This window comes from Miniopterus natalensis, chromosome 2 (assembly GCF_054644295.1).
Source record: "Miniopterus natalensis isolate mMinNat1 chromosome 2, mMinNat1.hap1, whole genome shotgun sequence".
In the NCBI taxonomy this organism is placed as follows: Eukaryota; Metazoa; Chordata; class Mammalia; order Chiroptera; family Miniopteridae; genus Miniopterus; species Miniopterus natalensis.
The window spans coordinates 177,373,921-177,391,862 of record NC_142082.1 but is presented as its reverse complement, the minus strand read 5'-3'; the positions used below and the strand labels follow the sequence as shown (position 1 = coordinate 177,391,862).

The window sequence follows — 17,942 nt, the reverse complement described above, 5'->3', positions numbered from 1 at the left end:
TTAAAGTATCATTCCCACTCCCAAGAAATTATTGGGAGTCATTTTAACAAAACATGTGTAACACCTCTATATTGAAAATCATAAAACATTTCTGAAACTAAAGGAGAGTTAATAAGTAGGGAGCTCTACCATGTTCATGAAGTGGAACATTCAATATCGTTGAGAAGTCAGTTCTACCCAAACTGAGGTATAAATCTTTTGTAATCTCAATCGGTGCTCCAACAGACTTTTTCATACAAGTTGATTTTAAAATGCACTCAAACATAGGAACTAGAATACCCCAAATAATCTTGAGAAAGAAAATGTAAGTAGGAGGACTCACCGTACCTGATTTGGGGGCTTTTATAAAACCATAGTAGTCAAGGTGGTGTAAAGATATACATGTGAGTAGATCATAATAAAGAGCCCCAAATAGACCCCTGTATGTACAGTCCATTGGTGCGAGCAAAGCCACCAAATTCATTGGGGAAAAATATTTTCATAAGCAGTGCTGGAAAACTGGATAAATGAACCTCACCTCATCCTGCTCAAAAATTGAATTTGGATGGATTGTAGACATAAACAGAAAAGCTAAAACTGTAATACTTCTATAAGAAGTTTTAGGACAACATCATCATCATCTTGGGGTTGGCGAAGATTTTAAAGAGCAGACACAGAAAGGAGGAACCATAAAAAATAATTTGGTAAATTGGACTTCATAAAAATTTAAAATTTGTTTATCAAAATATCTGCAGATATATGTAACAGATTTTATGTATGTGGTTATAAATATGTATACATATGCATATATATATATTTGTGTGAATATAGAAAATATTCCTAATAACCAAGATATGGAAATATGGTCTCATCTTTTTTTTTTTTTTTTAATGCCTTTATTTAAAAAAAATTTTTTTTTAATCCTTACCGGAGAATATGCCCTCATTGATTTTAGAGAGAGGAAAGGAGAGATAGAAACAATGTGAGAGTGAAATATCGATTAGTTGCCTCCCCCACGTGTCCTCTCCAGAGACCGAACCTACGACCTGGGTATGTTTTTATTTCAAGTAATGATTCACTTTTTGTAAAAGTTATTTTATTATTCTGCTAAACTTCTGCTCATGAAGGAAATGAAACGGCAAGCCAAAGACGAAGAAAATATTCACAGTAGACATATCTGACAAAAGACTCATATCCAGAATTTATAAAGAATTCCTAAAGATAAATGGTAAAAACGTAAACAGCCCACCTGCTTACAATGGGCCGAAGGCTTGAATAGACACCTCACGAAAGAAGACACATCGGCGGCCAGTAAACCCGAAAAAGGCACTTGGCCGCAGTAGGCATCAGAGAAAATAAACGGAAAGCCCAGTGAGATACCGTTTTACACCCATCAGGATGGCTGAGACGAAAAAGACCAATACCGACCGACGGGCGGTGAGGACACAGCAGCTGCGGCTCCCGGTGGGAGCTCTGTGACAGTTTCTTATAAAGCTCAACAGTTGCCAACCCTGTGCCCCAGCGAACTAACTTCTAGGTATGTGTTTTGCCAAAGAAAAGTCTCTTTCCCTCTCTTTTCACCCCAAAATACTTAAAAAAAACCACACACACAAAAACCCATACAGCAATTCTACTCGCAGTACCCCCACACGGGAACATTTCAGGTGTCCTTGGCCCGAGAGCGGTGACGGCCGGCGGTGACACTGCAGCGAGGTCAAGGAGAGGTCGGATGACTGGATCAGAAGAGAGTTGGCCTATGAGGGTGTGTGGACTGACCGGGGGGCCAGGAGGGCTTTCTGAGGGGTAATAAATCTTACACCGGTGGACACGAGGGGGGAGGCCGTGGGATCGCATTAACCCAAGGTGACCGCCCTTAACATTAGCATCCGGCGGGGTTTCTTTCCAGCGTTTTGCTACTTGACCGTCCAGGTGGTTGTAGTCTCTCTGCACCTATACTCTTGGACCATGATCTTATTTACAACATGAGCTTTTCTGTTACCAGGGTCCCCCCTTAAGCTGCCCTTTTCCGTAGCCACGAGAGGTGTCACGGAGCCCTTGTGCGGTGGCTTCTCCACTCAGCCGCCGGGGCCTGAAGGCCAGGTCCCCTCCGGCATGTCGCCAGCGCACAGCAGGCCGCGGTAAACGCGCTTGGGCAGGAGGCTTTATCTGGAGCTCGGGTTCCGTTCTTGGGCTGGAATTCTAGAAAGTGGAAATCGTGGGTTACAGGGTGTGCTCTCATTACATGTCGCCAAATTTCCTTCCTTAAGGATGTCCCGCTCCCGTTGCCCCCAGCGGCGGCGCAGGAAGGGGCCACACCTGCTTGCTGTCAAGGGCCGGAGGTGGGTTCCACTCACGTGTGCGTTGGCTTATTCCCACAGGTGGCAGAGGCGGCTGAAGCCCACGGGCGCCGGGCCCCTCTCTGGTCAGCGCACACAGCCTCCTGGTCCAAGGCCCCCCTACTCCGTCTCCTGGCAGCCTGTGTCCCCGGCCTCGCCTAGACCATCCGAGGGGAACAAGCCCCCTCCTGCGTGCACAGCCATGAATTTCCTCCGGCGGCGCCTCTCCGACAGCAGCTTCGTGGCCAACCTGCCCAACGGCTACATGACAGACCTGCAGCGCCCGGACAGCTCCACCAGCTCGCCCGCGTCCCCGGCCACGGAGCGGAGGCACCCGCAGCCCCTGGCAGCCTCCTTCTCGTCGCCGGGCTCCAGCCTCTTCAGCTCCTTCTCCAGCGCCATGAAGCCCACCTCGCAGGCCCCCGCGGGGCTGATGGAGCCTCCGGGGCCCTCCACGCCGGTTGTGCAAAGGCCCAGGATCCTGTTGGTGATCGACGATGCCCACACAGACTGGTGAGCGGGACTGGGGGCCCTCCCAGCTGGCGGCAGGAACGGAAATGGGGCTTAAATCACTCTCGTGGGGCTCTGCGAGGCTGGGTGGTGCAGAGACGGCTGGAGGGAGGGAGGGAAACGAACATTTGCCATGTGCTTACAGCATGCTAGGTGTGTGGCACCTGCTTCTCCTCTGGGCTTTACATAAACAGGTCCACAGTCCCTCACCTGCAAATCCCAGAAGCTCTAAACACTAAAAAGTATGTTATAGTCCATTGGACAGCTGAGCCTGACCTGAAGGAAAGTGGGACTGTAACAGTCTTTATTATATGCTCACTGTGCTTGCTCATATGACCTGCTGCAAGCATCTTCCTGCGCTTGCTGTGGGGTGCTGCCCAGAGCCCCTGGAAGCACGATCCAATACACAGTATGTGTTGTATGTGCCATCTCACCTCTCTAAACACAGAGAACTTTTAGGATCTGAAATAGTTGCTTACCCATCAATCAGCCTCAGGAATCCTCCCCCCATTAACTGAGGTTTCTGTGAGGTTGAAGGAAACCCACACAGGTCCACAGTATTTAAAACCCCTGAGAGCAGAGTGGCGGAGTTTGCATCCCAGCTCTTACATGTGCTGGTTGGTAGTCTGGCCTTTAACACCAAAGGTGGGTGAAAGCGACACGCCTTCCAGCCTCTTTTCATGGTAAGCTCCGCGGGGCAGAGACCAGACAAGTGTGCCAAGGTCATTGCTGGGGTTGTTCCATAGGTAGTTACCGAGCACTAGGTGAGTGCAGGACACAGCCGTAGGTGGTCAGGTAAGTGGTGAGCAGGCCCTCCTCGCACAGGTGGAGAGTGGGTCTCTCCTCCACATTTTGGGTAGAGACAGGTGATAAATGTTACGAGTCCGGCTGGAGACACAGAATCTGCAGGCCGGGAGGTGAGCCCAAACGTGGAGACACGGCAGCTCCCCAGCAGGGCAGTTCTGACAGGCGACCGGTGGTGGGTGGCTGTGGGGGCTGAGAGCAAGGTTGCATGCCCGTGTCTCCCCAGGCTGCCATAGAGCAGGCACCTGGTAAATGCGTGTTGAGTGAATGAATGAATGAATGAATGAATGCTCCAGCTCACTAAGCACACCGGGCGCTGTTAGTCTAACAAGCACGCGTGCACTCACCTGCACTCCTCGAGAAGTTAACTCCGGTTGGGATTGACTGAGTGGGAGACATGTAGAGTGTATAACACATATGCAGTCACCACTGAAGCACCTTTAGCAGGTTCAGGTCGGTCTCCACCTTCCTGCCCAGAAACCACTTGATCTTATCCAGAGGCCATGCGCGTGGCCTCTTCTGACCGGCTGCATCGTCTTCCGAGGACTGCCTGCCGGAGGGCCCTCATCACCGAGCCTTGCTCATCTCTGCCTATGTGCGTATCTGCACCACCTCGAGGCTCTGAGCTTAGGGGACGATTTCTGCAGAGGGGCTGCCTCCAGGGACTCTCGCCTGTGCAAACCTGCTGGCAGCCCACCGGGTAATTGAATGCCTACGTGGTCCTTGCAGCCCTGTTTCTCTTTGTCCCAGTGCTTGGCCTCGATTTCGAGTATCCTCTGCTGACTGTGTCGCCTCTGGCTTAGTCAGGCTTTGCCATGACTGGGTGATGGGTAGGTGCTTAAAAACCTATTTGTCAGGAAGGTTGCTTCCTGCATGGAGGTTGAGCTCGTAAATGGCAGCCTGGTGCAACAGCTAAGAACACAGGCTTCAGAGCTGGGCGCTCTGGGTTCAAATCCGGTCTCCACCCCATTCTGCCTGTATGACGTTTGTAAGTTACTACAAACCTACCTATAATAATATTAATACCCACCTATAGAGGTAACAGATGTCAGTAGGATTCAATCCTGAGTTCACATAAAAGTGCTGGTGGACACTAAGTGCTATTTAAGTGCGTATTATTACCGCAAACTCTTGCGACCTGTGCAACATTAATGACTTTGACTGCAGCCCCAGGTAGGCATGCCTGTTACCCTCTTCATGCTCATACTGGGCAGAGCGGATTAGGCTTCCCCCAATGAGCCGGGATGCTGTGCTGGTCACTCTTCCCTGCTAGCTCCTGGGTGACAAAGCTGGGTCTTACTGATCTCTGTGCCCCCGGTGCCCACAGGCTGTGTAGTGTAGTGGATGCGCACAGTGGCTGAAATGCAGTGATGGCCTCTGGTCTTCAACCTCTGTAACCCACAGGCGTGACACTGCGTGAATTTATAGGCTGTGCGCACAGGTGGGGGACACGATTTTGGCTAAAGGGATTTCGCATATTGTATTCCAGTCCTGTTCACGTGGCCGTGTTTTAATCAGGTCTTGAGAGCAGCTGTCCTTTTCTTGCCCCTCAGTGGTTAAAAAAGAGAAGCTGAGACTCACCCACTTGCCTGGACGTTGGCTCTGCATCCATTGAATGTTTGTGACAGAAACTTCCTGCCCTCAGACCCATCAGCTGCTCACTCAGAACTCCATTTTGCGTCCTTTGCAAACTTCCTAACCCCTCTTAATCTCAGTACATTCCCAACTTTCTCCAAATGGATGCTGGCGTCTCCGAATCCGGGTTCTTCCCCGCAAATTCCTGTCCCCGCTCCCAGGAGCGGCCAGCAGGTGGCGGGCCAGCCCCACTGTCCCTGGGCGGCTTTGGCAGAGCCGTGGCTGCCTTCCCAGGCGGTCCCCAGCCTCCCCTTCATTGTGGGACTGTCCCCAAGAGGAAGAAGTGGCTAAAGGGGCGAAGCCAGGTCACACAGCCCCTTCCTCCCCCCTTTGAGATGATAATGAAACGGGGAGGCAATGATCCACTGTCTGGACTAAGAGGGAACCCACCGGAAACAGTTCTGCTTCCCTTTCTCCCTTCTGAGCCCCAGATCCCTGTCTGCCACTTTCTGGTCCAGGGCCTTCCTGCAGGCAGGTTTCCTTGCAGGCAAGGGAGTTGCAGGAACCCCCCACTCTTTCCTTCCCTGCAGAGACCGGCTCCCAGACTCTGGGGACCAGCCTGGGCCCCCAAAGACACTCTCCTACCTCGTCAGTGACCTGGGGAAGGGGACTTTTCATCTTCTGAGCAGAAATACAGGGTCTGAGAGCCAACTTTGCTGCGAAGGACTCGGGCTGTGCATTTTAAGATCCCACCACTTTTCGGGATTTCCCTTGAAAGTAAGCCTGGCTGGGCAAGGGTGTTTGGGGAACTTTGGACCCCACCCCACCCCCAGCCCCTCACTACCCTCGGTCTGGCTTAGTTGTAGGTGTGAACTAAAGTTGGTGCTGTCCTCTGGGGTGAAAGATCAGCCTGTCTTGAGAACCACAAGAGAAAGGAGAAATAACAGACATGGATATCCAGCTCAGTTTCCTTCAGCCCTGCTGATCTCCCCTTTTTCTCTTACCTAGATTTTTCTAGTAGCTTCACTGGCTTCAGGCCTCCTGTCTTAACCTCACCTGGTGACCTTCTATGTCACCACCAAGGTGTGGTCTTTCTGAAACACAATCTGATCGGTGTGCTCCCAGGCACCCTGTGCACCCCCTTTATAATCCTGCTATGTCATTGCCCTCAAGTTCAAGTTCAAAGTCCTGGGCATGTCTGCCCTCCCTCTAGTTCTGCAAGTCCGCTTCCTGCCTTGCTGCTCATTCCAAAGGAACAGCAAACAGCGTGTGCTTCCCAAACATGCGGTTTTGCCTTAGCATAGTCTGTTCCCTGCTACCTGAAACACCCTTCCCTATCTTGTTCATTTGGCCAATTTCCTTTCATCCTTAAAAGTTTGGTCAGGAGTCACCTCTTCCGTGAAGTCTTCCCCCACACACCCCGCCCTGCCATCGCTGCTCACAACCACCTCTCTGTGTAACTCAACACGTACCTCACTGTGCCGTTACCACACACGCTCACCACGTTGTGTTATAATTGGCTGCTCGGTGGCTGTCTCTTCTGCAAGAACAGGGCCAGTGTCTTATTCTTTATATCCCTGCCGTTCATCACACAGGAAGTATCCACTTAGCATCTGTCATTGCCCCCCCCCAGTCCAAGCAGGGTAGCTTTTAAGGGGCATCATGGGACCTGGGAGTCACCTTACCTTAGGAGTCAGCAGTCGAGGGGTTTCTGTTTTTACTCACCTATGTGTAAAATCTTGGTTCTTGATTTTCCAGTGTGTAAGGTAGATGTTTGAGATTCTTTAAAAATGAGGCAGAAGCTCTTACTATTGCCCACAGAATGTGCCAAAACTCCAGCTTTGATTTTCAAAACATTGATTATAACAAAAAAATAAAAGATTGCTCATAACCAGAAGGCGGGATGGAGGTGGTGAGGGGGCCGTTGGGGTGAGGGGGGCACAGAAGCAGCTAAGTCTGTGCCCCAACCCCTCCCTCCCTCAGGGCCTCTGGAACTCTCCTCTCCTCCTACCTCACCTGTGGCCTGTCCCTAGAATGTCAGCTATTCCATTTCAACAGTGACCTATTGTTACCTTCCCTGTTATTCTGGTTTCTTTTTTGTTTTTTTTTTTTGGTTGGGGAAGAAATGAAGATTTTTGGTTTGAAACACCCCTGAACTACCATCCTTCTAGACAGGCGACACTGTCCTAGTAAACAATGCTAATGACAACCGTTAAAGTGCCTTGTGCATTTCCAGTTCACCCAGAGCTATCCCGCTGGGTGGTCACCGTGTTCCCACCACCGCTACCCCCCTCACCTCCCTACTCCGAGGTGCTGTCTTGTATCATCAAGACATGTCTGCTGATTGAGTGGCTTTGAAGGTGATGAGTTGTTGGTAATGATGGTAAGGGTGTGACAATGGAACCAAGGGGCGCCCTTGGCGGCATCCTTAAATCCCCCTTTTCTCTCTCATCTGCTTAATTCAAGAGAAAGTCACAGTGGCCCCAGCGAGGGTATTTACACCACAGACATTGGCAAATGCTACCGACCAGGGCTTTCGAGTCTCCCCAGAGAGCCGGTTGTCCAGCATTTGCCAGCACACCACTGCTCGGCACTTCTGGGGACGGGTGGGAGTGCATTTTACAGGTGAGGAAGCCAAGCACAGAGATCACACACCTGCTCGGAACCGGGTAGGAGAGCGGCTAGTCTGGGACTCGAATGGGACTGACTTCTTAAAAGGCACTTCTGACGGCACCCGCCGCCTGCTGACCACTGCTCAGGGCGTTGGTATTTGGCACGAGGTACATGCGGAAAGTCTTGGTTGAGAAATGAATGACCACACAGGTGAATAAATGTGAGCTCTGAGGATGGGGTCATGTCTCCATCACTGTCTCGTGACAAACATTTGTGCCCTTTCCATGACCAGCATTGTGCGAGATGGTTCCCATCGATTCTCTAACCCTCCTGACAACTGCATGTAGTACAATTACTGTTCTCATTTTATAAATAAGGAAACTGAATCTCTGAGCCCAACATCAAAACGACTCCAGTGGCATCTGGGATCCAGCTCAGACCGTCCTGGACAGCCCTGTTCCCTTGTCACCCTTCCCACTCTCACCTGAGCGCAGGCACTGTGCTGGGCGGGAGAACGCCGGCCCCCTGAGCCCCGCACGTGTACACACACGTGCACACACACGTGCACACACTGGCATCTGAGGTCAGCAGGAGGGGTGAGGTGGCAGGGCCCCTTGTCATTGCCAAGCACAGGATCCTGGTGGCCTCGCCCTCAGAGGAAAGCGTCCCTCCCGGAGCCAGGCGGCCCCGCCCTGCTGGAGCCCTTGGGCGGCCAGAATGTTAAGGTGCCCGGGCCCAGGGGCTTCCTGGAGCCGTCCACACTCGCCAGCTCAGGTTTGGAAACTGGTTCCTTTGTAGAAATTGCCCAGGCGACTGTTTCCTCTTTATAAGTCACCAAGGGAGCAGGCACAGGGTCTCTTATTTTCTTTTCCCTGCCCTTGGATGTTAAAGATGTGACCTCCTAGCATGTTAAACGTGTTTCCCAAGAGGGTTCCAATGGGAAAGGAGATTAAGTGCAGAAAGTCAGAGCTTGCAGGTGGCAGGTTGGGTTGAAGTCTCAGCCTTGCCATTCACCTGCCCTGTGGTCTCCCGAGCTGCTTCACCGTTCTGTGCCTCAGTTTCCTCATCTTTACAGTGGGATCATAGTGCCACCACCTCGCCTCCACTGAGCTCACGGGGCGCTATGGGGCTCCGGTGAGAGCGCTCTGCTCCTCCCCCTCAGGGATGTCTTCAGGGTGCTCGGTCTGCTCACCTGGACCCGGCCTTGTGCCTCCCTGGTTTAGCCACCGAGTCCTCGGAGCCTAGGCCAGCGCCCGACAGGGTAATAGGGTAGTGAGATGATTCGGTTAATGAATAAGTGGATGCTCGTGCTAAACGCTGCTGTTACGACAGGAAAGTTTAGGATCGAGAATGCCCTGGGGGCAAGTCTTTCTCGAAAACACACTCAGCTGCCCTAGGATTCTGGAGCCTTCCCTGTGTCCGTCCACTGTCCCTGAGGTTCCCCTTCCTCAAATCATCCAACTGATGACCCAGAGGCTCCGCCTCCACCCTGGGTGGGGGCGTGAGGACTGCGGGGCGTCCTGGCGTCTCTGCGCTGCCTTGAAGCCTTGCAGTGAGTCTCAGTGGCCCGTGGTGACCGGGACATTCACTAATCACTGTGCCACCTGCGGGGGGTTTGAATTCAGAGCTGGCGTCACCAGCCCTGGCTTGCAGGGAAAATTGCCATATTTAGCAAATAAAAACATAGAATGCCCAGTTAATACTTAGATAAACCATTTATTAGTATAAGTATATCCCATACAGTATTTGGGGCAGGCTCTACAAACTTATTTGTTGTTTATCTGGAATTTGTTGTTTACTGGCTGTCCCGTATTTTATCTGGCTGCCTATTTATGGGGATGGCCACGAGAGACAGCGCCCAGCCCCACTCACACGGCCCAGTGAGGGCCTGGCCTTTGGGCTTCCTTGCTTTCTGGTTGGGGAGCCAAACCAGGCACCCACATGGCCCCATTTTCAGAGAGCAGCTTTCCCTGCCTGGGGTGAGGATTGAGGACTGTCGGTCACCAGCAGGGAGGGAGCGAAACAGAGTGGACGGTCCCCATCCTCCCTCTCACTTGGTGACCTTCTGCCAGCCTGACCTCCAAGCCTCACATTCCTCAGCTGTGAGGCAGGACCTGGTCCTGTCTGTTGTGAAGGGCTGTTGTAAGGATTAGAGATGATGGCATGGGTGGGGCTGGGACAGGGCTTAGCCCGTCCTAACAGGTGCGGAAACGGTAACTGTTATTTACAATTAATTGCAGTTACTAATTGCTGGTGAATACAATAGCGCTGGGAGCCAGCGGAAGGAAGCCACTTGGCACGCTCCTCCGTTCAGCTGGATTTGCTGCAGGGCTGTCTTCCAACGGCCCGGAGGAGGGGCCTGGATCTTTGAAGATGAGAAGACAGGGTGGAGCCCTCCTCCCAGAGTTGGTTCGGGGGTTCAGAGCTGAGACCCACACCCCTGTGTTGAAGACAGTTGGCTCTAGGGAACAGAATTCCTATGCCTCCCCCTACCGCTTCCCTACCCCTGACACTCTCCTTGAACAAGGACAGGCCCTGCCTGTGTCCTGTAGGCAGATGCAGGGCTGGATGGGACAGGGAGCCAGCAAAGGCCTAAAGTCACCTTCCTGGGGCTTCACTTGCTGCCTCCCACAGGTCAGGCCGCACCACCTGGAGTGGCACTGGCCCTCTGGACTCATCCCTCCACCCAGGGCACCACCTGCCCCTCCCCCGAAAGGCCTGGCCCTGGTGCCTGGGGGAGGGGAATGCCCTGGGCATTCCCCAGCAGCCTGCCCAGTCGCCTGGAGACGGGCTCCCTTTTCCCAGGCCCGGCCCCTTTTATGGGGCAGACAATGTGCGCACACAGTGAGGGCCTTGTGTGGCACCCAAGCCCCAAGCCCTTTGACTTGAGGAATTTTTCAAGTGCTGACCTCTCTCCGTGAGGTCTTTGAGCCGTCCAATCCAGAGGCCCGGTGCCCCTGCCGCTTCCTACCCAGCTCGCAGGGGGAGAGGGAGGGAGGGGGAAAACAGTGAAGGGTTGTCTCTCCTGCCCTGGTAGAGTCTTCGCCTCTGAAACAGTGGCTGGAAAATGTGAGGGAAATGTCTTCGGGCAGGAGAGACTACGGGGAAGAAATCGGATGGGTGCTGTTGCTTCCTAATTTCTCCCTGCTCCACTGATGCAGCCGGATCTCAGTGGAGCCACTGTCCTCTCGGCCTCAGTTTCCTCAAAGTCAAAGAGTGACGCTGGACTAAGATCACAGTCCTCAATAGACTGTTTCCATCAGAATGACATTCAGGTTCTCAGGCGCCTTCTATTGGACAGAGTTCTCTGTTTGTGAGGAAAAGAAATAGACTTTGGCTGACTCGGGCAAAATGGGGATTTATTAGAAATAGTGGGAGGCTCACAGAATCAAAAGGAAATATGAAGACCTCTGTCTCAGAGAGGTTAGGGCCCCGGGCTCTGCCAGAATCTAGGAGGCAGGGGCTGGTGGGCAGTCTCTGGAGAAGTTACCTCTTGGTTCCTCCCAGCCTTGTGCCTCTTGGCTCAAAAATCAAATTCCAGGTGAAGAAAAAACCTGGTAGGGCCCACAGTGTGTCCCACCAAGACTGCAAGAGAGAGGCTTGGTTCCATCCATGCAAAGACTATCACTAGAAGTCAGAATGGATGAGATGACCCCTAGACCTACTGAATCACAATATCTAGAGTGGAGCTCGGGAAACCTATGGCTCCCTATCGGTAGAACTGGGACCAGCGGGGCCAACAAAGGGAGACATATTTCAGCTCAATGTACAGAATGGGAAGGTCAGCAAAGATCCAGTGGGCTGTCTGGTAAGGGGGTGAGCTCCCCGTCATGTGCAGGTGTTCAAGCACAGCTGGGCTGGCCGTTTGGGAGGGATAATGCAGAAGAGGCTCAGGCTACAGAGGGGTCAGCCTACAAGCCCTTCAAGGTTTCTTGGGCCTGGCGCTCTTCATTTTTCCCTCTCTGACTTTGTGTCTCAGTCATCTTCCCTGCTCTTGCCTTGATTTGTCTCTGAGGAGTTCTGCAGTTTAACTTGTGATCTTTCCTCATTCTCCAAAACATACTTTTCTCGCCCAGGCCCTCTGAATGACCTTCCTTTGAAGGAGCCCCTCAGATGCCCTGGGCTTTCTTAGCAATAGCTGTTCCTGTTCCCACAGGCTCCACCCCGCCCAGTGACAGCCTTGCCCTGGAGGATGCAGGTGGCTGGGCAGAGGCCAGCCTCTTTACAGAACATCTCTTCTCCTGGGGCCTGTGGACGCCTGTCTGGGACACGTTTCCTTGGCAGGAGGGAGACTGTCTGTGATGGCAGGAGAGGGGATGGCGCTTCTTGTCCACTTTCCTCACCTCCCACCCCGGGTTTGCAGGAAGGGTAGGGTGCGTGTTTCCTGCAGATTTGCACTGAGCTAATCGCCATCTTCAGAATGGAATTAGTTAAATTAGGGGTTGCCTGTGCAGCTGCTCACAGGACACAAGCCAGTCGGTGAGTGAAGGGACAGGTGGTAGGAAAAGGGATAGGCACAGAGAAATGTTTCCCTGCTGTAAGGAAAACACGAGCAGAAGCCCTAGGAAAAAATGGACCTGCCACTTGGTTTCAGCTTCAGGGAGATGACAGGGAGCAGTGGGGACTGTGTTAGGTTTGAGAACCGATGGCCTCTTTGAAGGCAGCACCTGGGGTCCATTCAGCAGATTTCTACCTTGAGACAATAAGAGTGTGATGTTGCCATTATTGATTTTCAAAGGAAGCTAGGAATCTGAAATTTTTATATGAATTTTCTATTTTAAAATTGAAAGTATACAATTTAAGACCAATAAAGCAGGACTATGGACTCCATGAGGTTTGCCAGTTGGCATCTTCTGATACAGAAGACAGGCGTCAAGGCACGCATGCAGCCTAGCTCCTCTCTGGGCCTGTCTCCTGGCTAGGCTGTAAGTACCAGGATGGCAGGGAGGCTGTTTGTTCAGTGTGATTCCGAGGGACTAGCACAGTGCTGAGCACGTAGTAGACCATGGGTGGGTGGGTGGATGGATGGGTGGGTGGATGGATGGATGGATGGATGGATGGATGGATGGATAAGTGGATGGATGGATGGATGGATGGATGGATGGATGGATGGATGGATGGATGGATGGATGGATGGATAAGTGGGTGGGTGGGTGGATGGATGGATGGATGGATGGATGGATGGATGGATGGATGGATAAGTGGATGGATGGATAAGTGGATGGGTGGGTGGGTGGATGGATGGATGGATGGATGGATGGATGGATGGATGGATGGATGGATGGATGGATGGATAAGTGGGTGGGTGGGTGGATGGATGGATGGATGGATGGATGGATGGATGGATGGATGGATGGATAAGTGGATGGATGGATAAGTGGATGGATGGATGGATGGATGGATGGATGGATGGATGGATGGATGGATGGATGGATGGATGGATAAGTGGGTGGGTGGGTGGATGGATGGATGGGTAAGTGGATAGATAAAGGGACGGAAGGAGAGAAAATAAGCTCCCTCAGTCCTCTCCTCCTGTGCACTCAATATTCTCATGGTTCTCATCTTCTCATCCTCCGTATAACATCTATGCCCCTTTTCTAGAATGATTGTGTGTTAGTCATTTGCACCTTGGTATGAATTACCTTTTAGTGCATATCTTTCCCATGGGAACTTCTCCTGGTTGGGCTCTTACTAGTTGTTCACTCAGTGTTTGCTGATGGAACAGCTTAGCCTTCTAAATGTTCACCCTTTTGGTGGAATGAAGGTTGTGGGCTTTCAGATATCTGTGGGAATGAGGGTGACACAGTGTTGTGTCTTTGGAGAGGAGAGGGGAAGGGATGGGAGATGACATTCTAGCCCATCTCTGCAGTCACAGTGAACTGGGTGCCTGATGACTTTACCCTAAAGGCCCGTGCCAGGGAGCGTCCGGTGCAGGTTTCCGTCATGCTAGACGTGAAGCTGGAGTCCCATTCAGAGCTGGGAGGAGGCTGCCCCCTTCCTCTTTTTGGAGAGACAATGACCATCACTTCCCCAGGACATATCCACTAACCTTAGCCCTCTGCCTATCCTGTTGAAGGACAGGAGGGAAAGAAATGAGCATTAAACACCTGCCACGTGTCAGGGAGGTCATTCATGGGGGCCTTGTGGCAAACATAGTAATGCTCTTATTTGTACAAATGAAACAGACTCTGGAAGTATGACATTTGTCTGAGGCAGAACTAGGAAATAAATCAAGCTGGACAGGACCTGGGTCTCTCTCTAATGCTGGCAGTGCCCACGCCCCTCTTTACCTGGCGAGGTGAAGTCTTCCCCCCCCCCAGCAGCCCACAGGTGAGCAGCAGACCTAGTAGCAGGCCTTCAAAGCTGCATCCTCACTTAATCCTCATGACAACCCAATGGGTAGATTCTCCTACCCCCGTTCTACAGATGAAGAAGTAGAGGCTCATCCAAAATCATGGAGCCAGTGCCAGAGCTGCCAACTCAAAGCTAGACCTTCCACTCCATGCCCATCGCTCATTTTTCCTGCACATTTAGGGACATGCCCCAGGAAAATTCACCACCCTCCCCGGGTGCCTGCAGCATCTACTCAACTCATTTTCCCTTCTCTGTTCTCACGCATGCACACATCCAGACCCTCTGGCATTTGTCTTTGAGGCCCTTGGCCCTGGCAAAGAATAGGTACCAGATACTGGGTGGAATGATGAATGAGTTGGGCCACTCCCCAGGGAAGCAGCCCCTGGCCCTGAGACTGGATTGGGATCCCCTTCTGCGGGTGCACCTGGATCTTTGGGCTAATGCCCTGTGTGATCACCCATTTATGTGTCTCTCCCTGTGGCTATGTCGTAAGCCTCATGCTTCCTTAGAGCCTGCACGCTCTGGCATATAGTAGATGGTCAATAAAAGTGTGTTGTGTCTTGCAAAGAATTCTTCCCTGAGCAACCCTAGTCAGAGCTCCCCTGCTCCCCACACGTACCCTGTCACTTCGTGCATTTCATTCACAGCGCCCGTCGTTTCTTTTTCACCTGCTTAGTTTTGTGACTTTTCCCAGGACACGTGAGCACCACAGGAGCAGGAACTGGATCAGCCTTTCCCTTCATGCCTAGCGGGGTGCCCAGTCCCAGGAGCCTCAGGAAATAGTGATACAATGAGAGACAGAACAGGTGATGGGAACTGTGGCCCGACCTACCCACAAAAATCTCCTTCCCTGTTGTCGTCAGAAGCCAATGAGGGGTTTGTCACATCCTGTGGCATGGGGCCCTAGTAGGTCTCAGCTCCTCACCTCCACAGATCCCCGTACAGGTGCCAGGGGCGTTACCCTCAGAGGGTCCCTCCCTTTCCTAACCCACAGGAACCCCCAGATTAAAAAGGGATATGGAGAGGCTGCCGGTCATTGGAGGGTCCCCTTTGGCAGTGGAGGGGCCAGGAGGGTCAGCTATTCTGGGAGTAAGTAATAGCCCTAGAACTGATCTCTGAATGGGACTGCGCTCAAAGGTCTTGCTTTGGCTGCATCTCCATTCAACCAAACTGCCATGTGACTCTCCCTGTGTCACTAACTGGGAAAGGCCTGCGTGTGTCCACCTTCAGCCATCTCCTGCGTGGTCCACCTTCTGTCTCCCCCTGCTTCTGTCTAGGCCACAAATGAGCAACTGACGTGTTGCGTTAAAAACATGAAAATCCCTTAATGGAACCGGATTCCTGCCTCCCTGCCCCCCTCCCCTTCCCCAGCAGGGGCTGTGCCTGAGGCAGACCGCCCCTGACCCCTCCTCCCCCGGGAGGACTTTGCTGAGACCCGGCCACCTTGACTCTACATCCCAGATGGATTTGGGGGGAGGGCGCTGCTTGGGCACAGGTGGATCCTGTTTGTGCTAATTCTCCTGCCCCTGCTGCAGCCCTGGAAGACCCGGTACCCGCTCCCCATAAATCTTCCTCTCACACCACATCCCGCCTCCCCAAATAGGGGTTTCCCACCCCGGGCAGCCGGTTTTATAATATTCTCCTTCCTGGTGCCTCTGATGTGGCGGTAAAATATGAGACCACCCACAGAGATGGAAGCTTGGCGGAATCAAGAGCGGCCCCCACCTCCTTCCCGAGGCCAAGGGCTTGACTGATGGGCCGGGATATTCAGGGAGCTCGTTATGAGAGTAAACATGAGGGCATCGGAAAGAGGTCTGCCTTGGGGAGACCGAGCCCTGGGCCCAGCGGGGCCCCCCCATTTCACCTGAGGTCAAACAGCCAGGCGATTCCGGAGGCAGCGGGCAGCCCCAGCCCCCCAGGCATCTGGAATTCCAGACCATCCCCGCCGCTCCCGCGGCCAGACAGAGCTGCTCGGAGGCAGCTCCGGCCTGAATGAGCCCCGGCAAGGGGCAGCAGCCTGTGTGGCCCGTCAGGAGACAGGCTTCTGACTCGCGGCCAGGCAGGGGGATGGACCGCCTGACCCTCCGCCTCAGCCTGCGTCTGTCTGCCAGGCCCTGCGGCAAACATCCCAGCGACGGGCGAAACGAGCGTCTCTCCTGGGAAGGTGAGCCTTTGAAGGCCGGAGCGCCCTGGGTGGCATCGGTGCAGTGCAGCGTGCCCTGGGCTCCAGGGTGGAATCAAGGCCAGGGCCGCCAGTTGTCGCTGCGCAGTGTGACCCAGCGTCGCGGCGGGTGTAGGTGTGTAAGTGCACTGCAGCAGGGCACCAGGAGGTGGCAGTGACGCGTCTCCAGGACCGGATACCCTGTGGCCTATGCCTGAAAGACACGATTCATTTACCCAGGCAGCAAACATCTGTTAAACATGTGCCTCGGGCCCTGGCACTTCGCGCTGGATGCTGGAGAGTCAGTGAGCCCTGAGACACAGTTTCGGGGTTCCCAGGCTCTCACAGGCTAGGTGTATGGGGGCCGGGGACCGACAAGCAAAGGGTAATTGCAGCCCAGGGAGATGCGAGTTCTAATGGCTATGGGAGCCCCGAGGAGGGACACCTGACCCAGCCTCCTTAGGGGGTGCTTCCAGGGAAAACTTGATAGAGTGAGAAAGAGGCAGCCACGCAGGGAAGAGCAGGAAGCCGCCCTCAGCAGAGAGAGACGCGAAGGCCCAGAGGCATGAAAGCATGGGACATGTTTAAGGGCTGGCAGAACGGGGAGCGGGTCCGTGGGGTGGGCGGAAAAGCGGAGGAGAAATGGGCCTCAGGTCAGCAGGGCCCAGCTCCTGAAGGACCCACAGGGTCTGGACTGAATCCCCCAAATCTTTTAAAGCATAAGGTGTGGTTCACTGTTGCTACTAGAGGTTTTGTGGGGCTTTGAGCAGGGACGTCTCCATCTGGAACATGTGGCGGCTGCTCTCTGCCCAACCACCGCTCAGGGCTGACATTGGGGTCAAATAGGAGGGGTGGGAAGGGCAGGGCCTCCGTATCCACGCCACCCGTTTATTACTATCACTGTCCATCACTTACTGCACCGACGGGACGGATAAAGCCAGGCGAATAGCAATTCTGCCTTGTAACCTCTGTGAGGGTAAGATTATGTCTCGTTTGTTTGTGGGTCCCTGCCACACGGCACCCCCAGTTACAGAGTGAACACTCAGTGGTCCTCTGTTGTTGCTGGTTCTGTTTCGACCCCTGGCCTATAGACTTTGGAGCTTACTATGTGCCAGGAGCTGTTCTAAGTGCTTTCTAAGTCTTGTCTTGTTTAATCTTCACAACAACCCTGCGTGAGAGCTACTGTGATGATTCCCACTTCCCAGATGTGGAAACTGAGGCACACGGAGGTGGAGTGAGTAACCCAAGGTACAGAGCAAGGCAGTGAGTGAGCTGGGATTACATCCAGGCGGTGCAGCCCTGAGCTCACGACACTCTACCGCCTTGTTACACAAAAGAGCAAGTGAATTTCTCACAACCTTGCCTGGTAGAGGTGATCACCACTTGACAAATGAGGAAACTAAGACCGGGACGGGTTAAGTACGTGGTGAGTAAGTAGCAGAGCTCAGATTGTGCCCACACCCATGTGATTCCAAATCCATGCTTTTTCCCAGCATGCCAGTGATTACATTCACTAGTTACTGTCCTGAGGTCCCAGGCTCACCTAGTACTTCTGTTAAACCCAAGCTAGAGGGACCCTTGACCTAAGTCCTCCTGTGGCCCTTACCAGC

General features: G+C 53.0%; 1 protein-coding gene across 2 annotated transcripts in view; it reads left to right on the top strand.

Moving 5' to 3' along the window:
* Positions 1-2,517: 2,517 nt before the first annotated feature.
* SYN3 (synapsin III) overlaps positions 2,518-17,942 on the top strand; it is a 335,882-nt gene continuing 320,457 nt past the window's right edge. For both annotated transcript variants that reach the window (XM_016222964.2, XM_016222974.2), the window contains exon 1: positions 2,518-2,828. In XM_016222964.2, coding sequence (XP_016078450.1) covers positions 2,518-2,828 — 311 coding nt within the window. The remainder of the gene's footprint in view (positions 2,829-17,942) is intronic.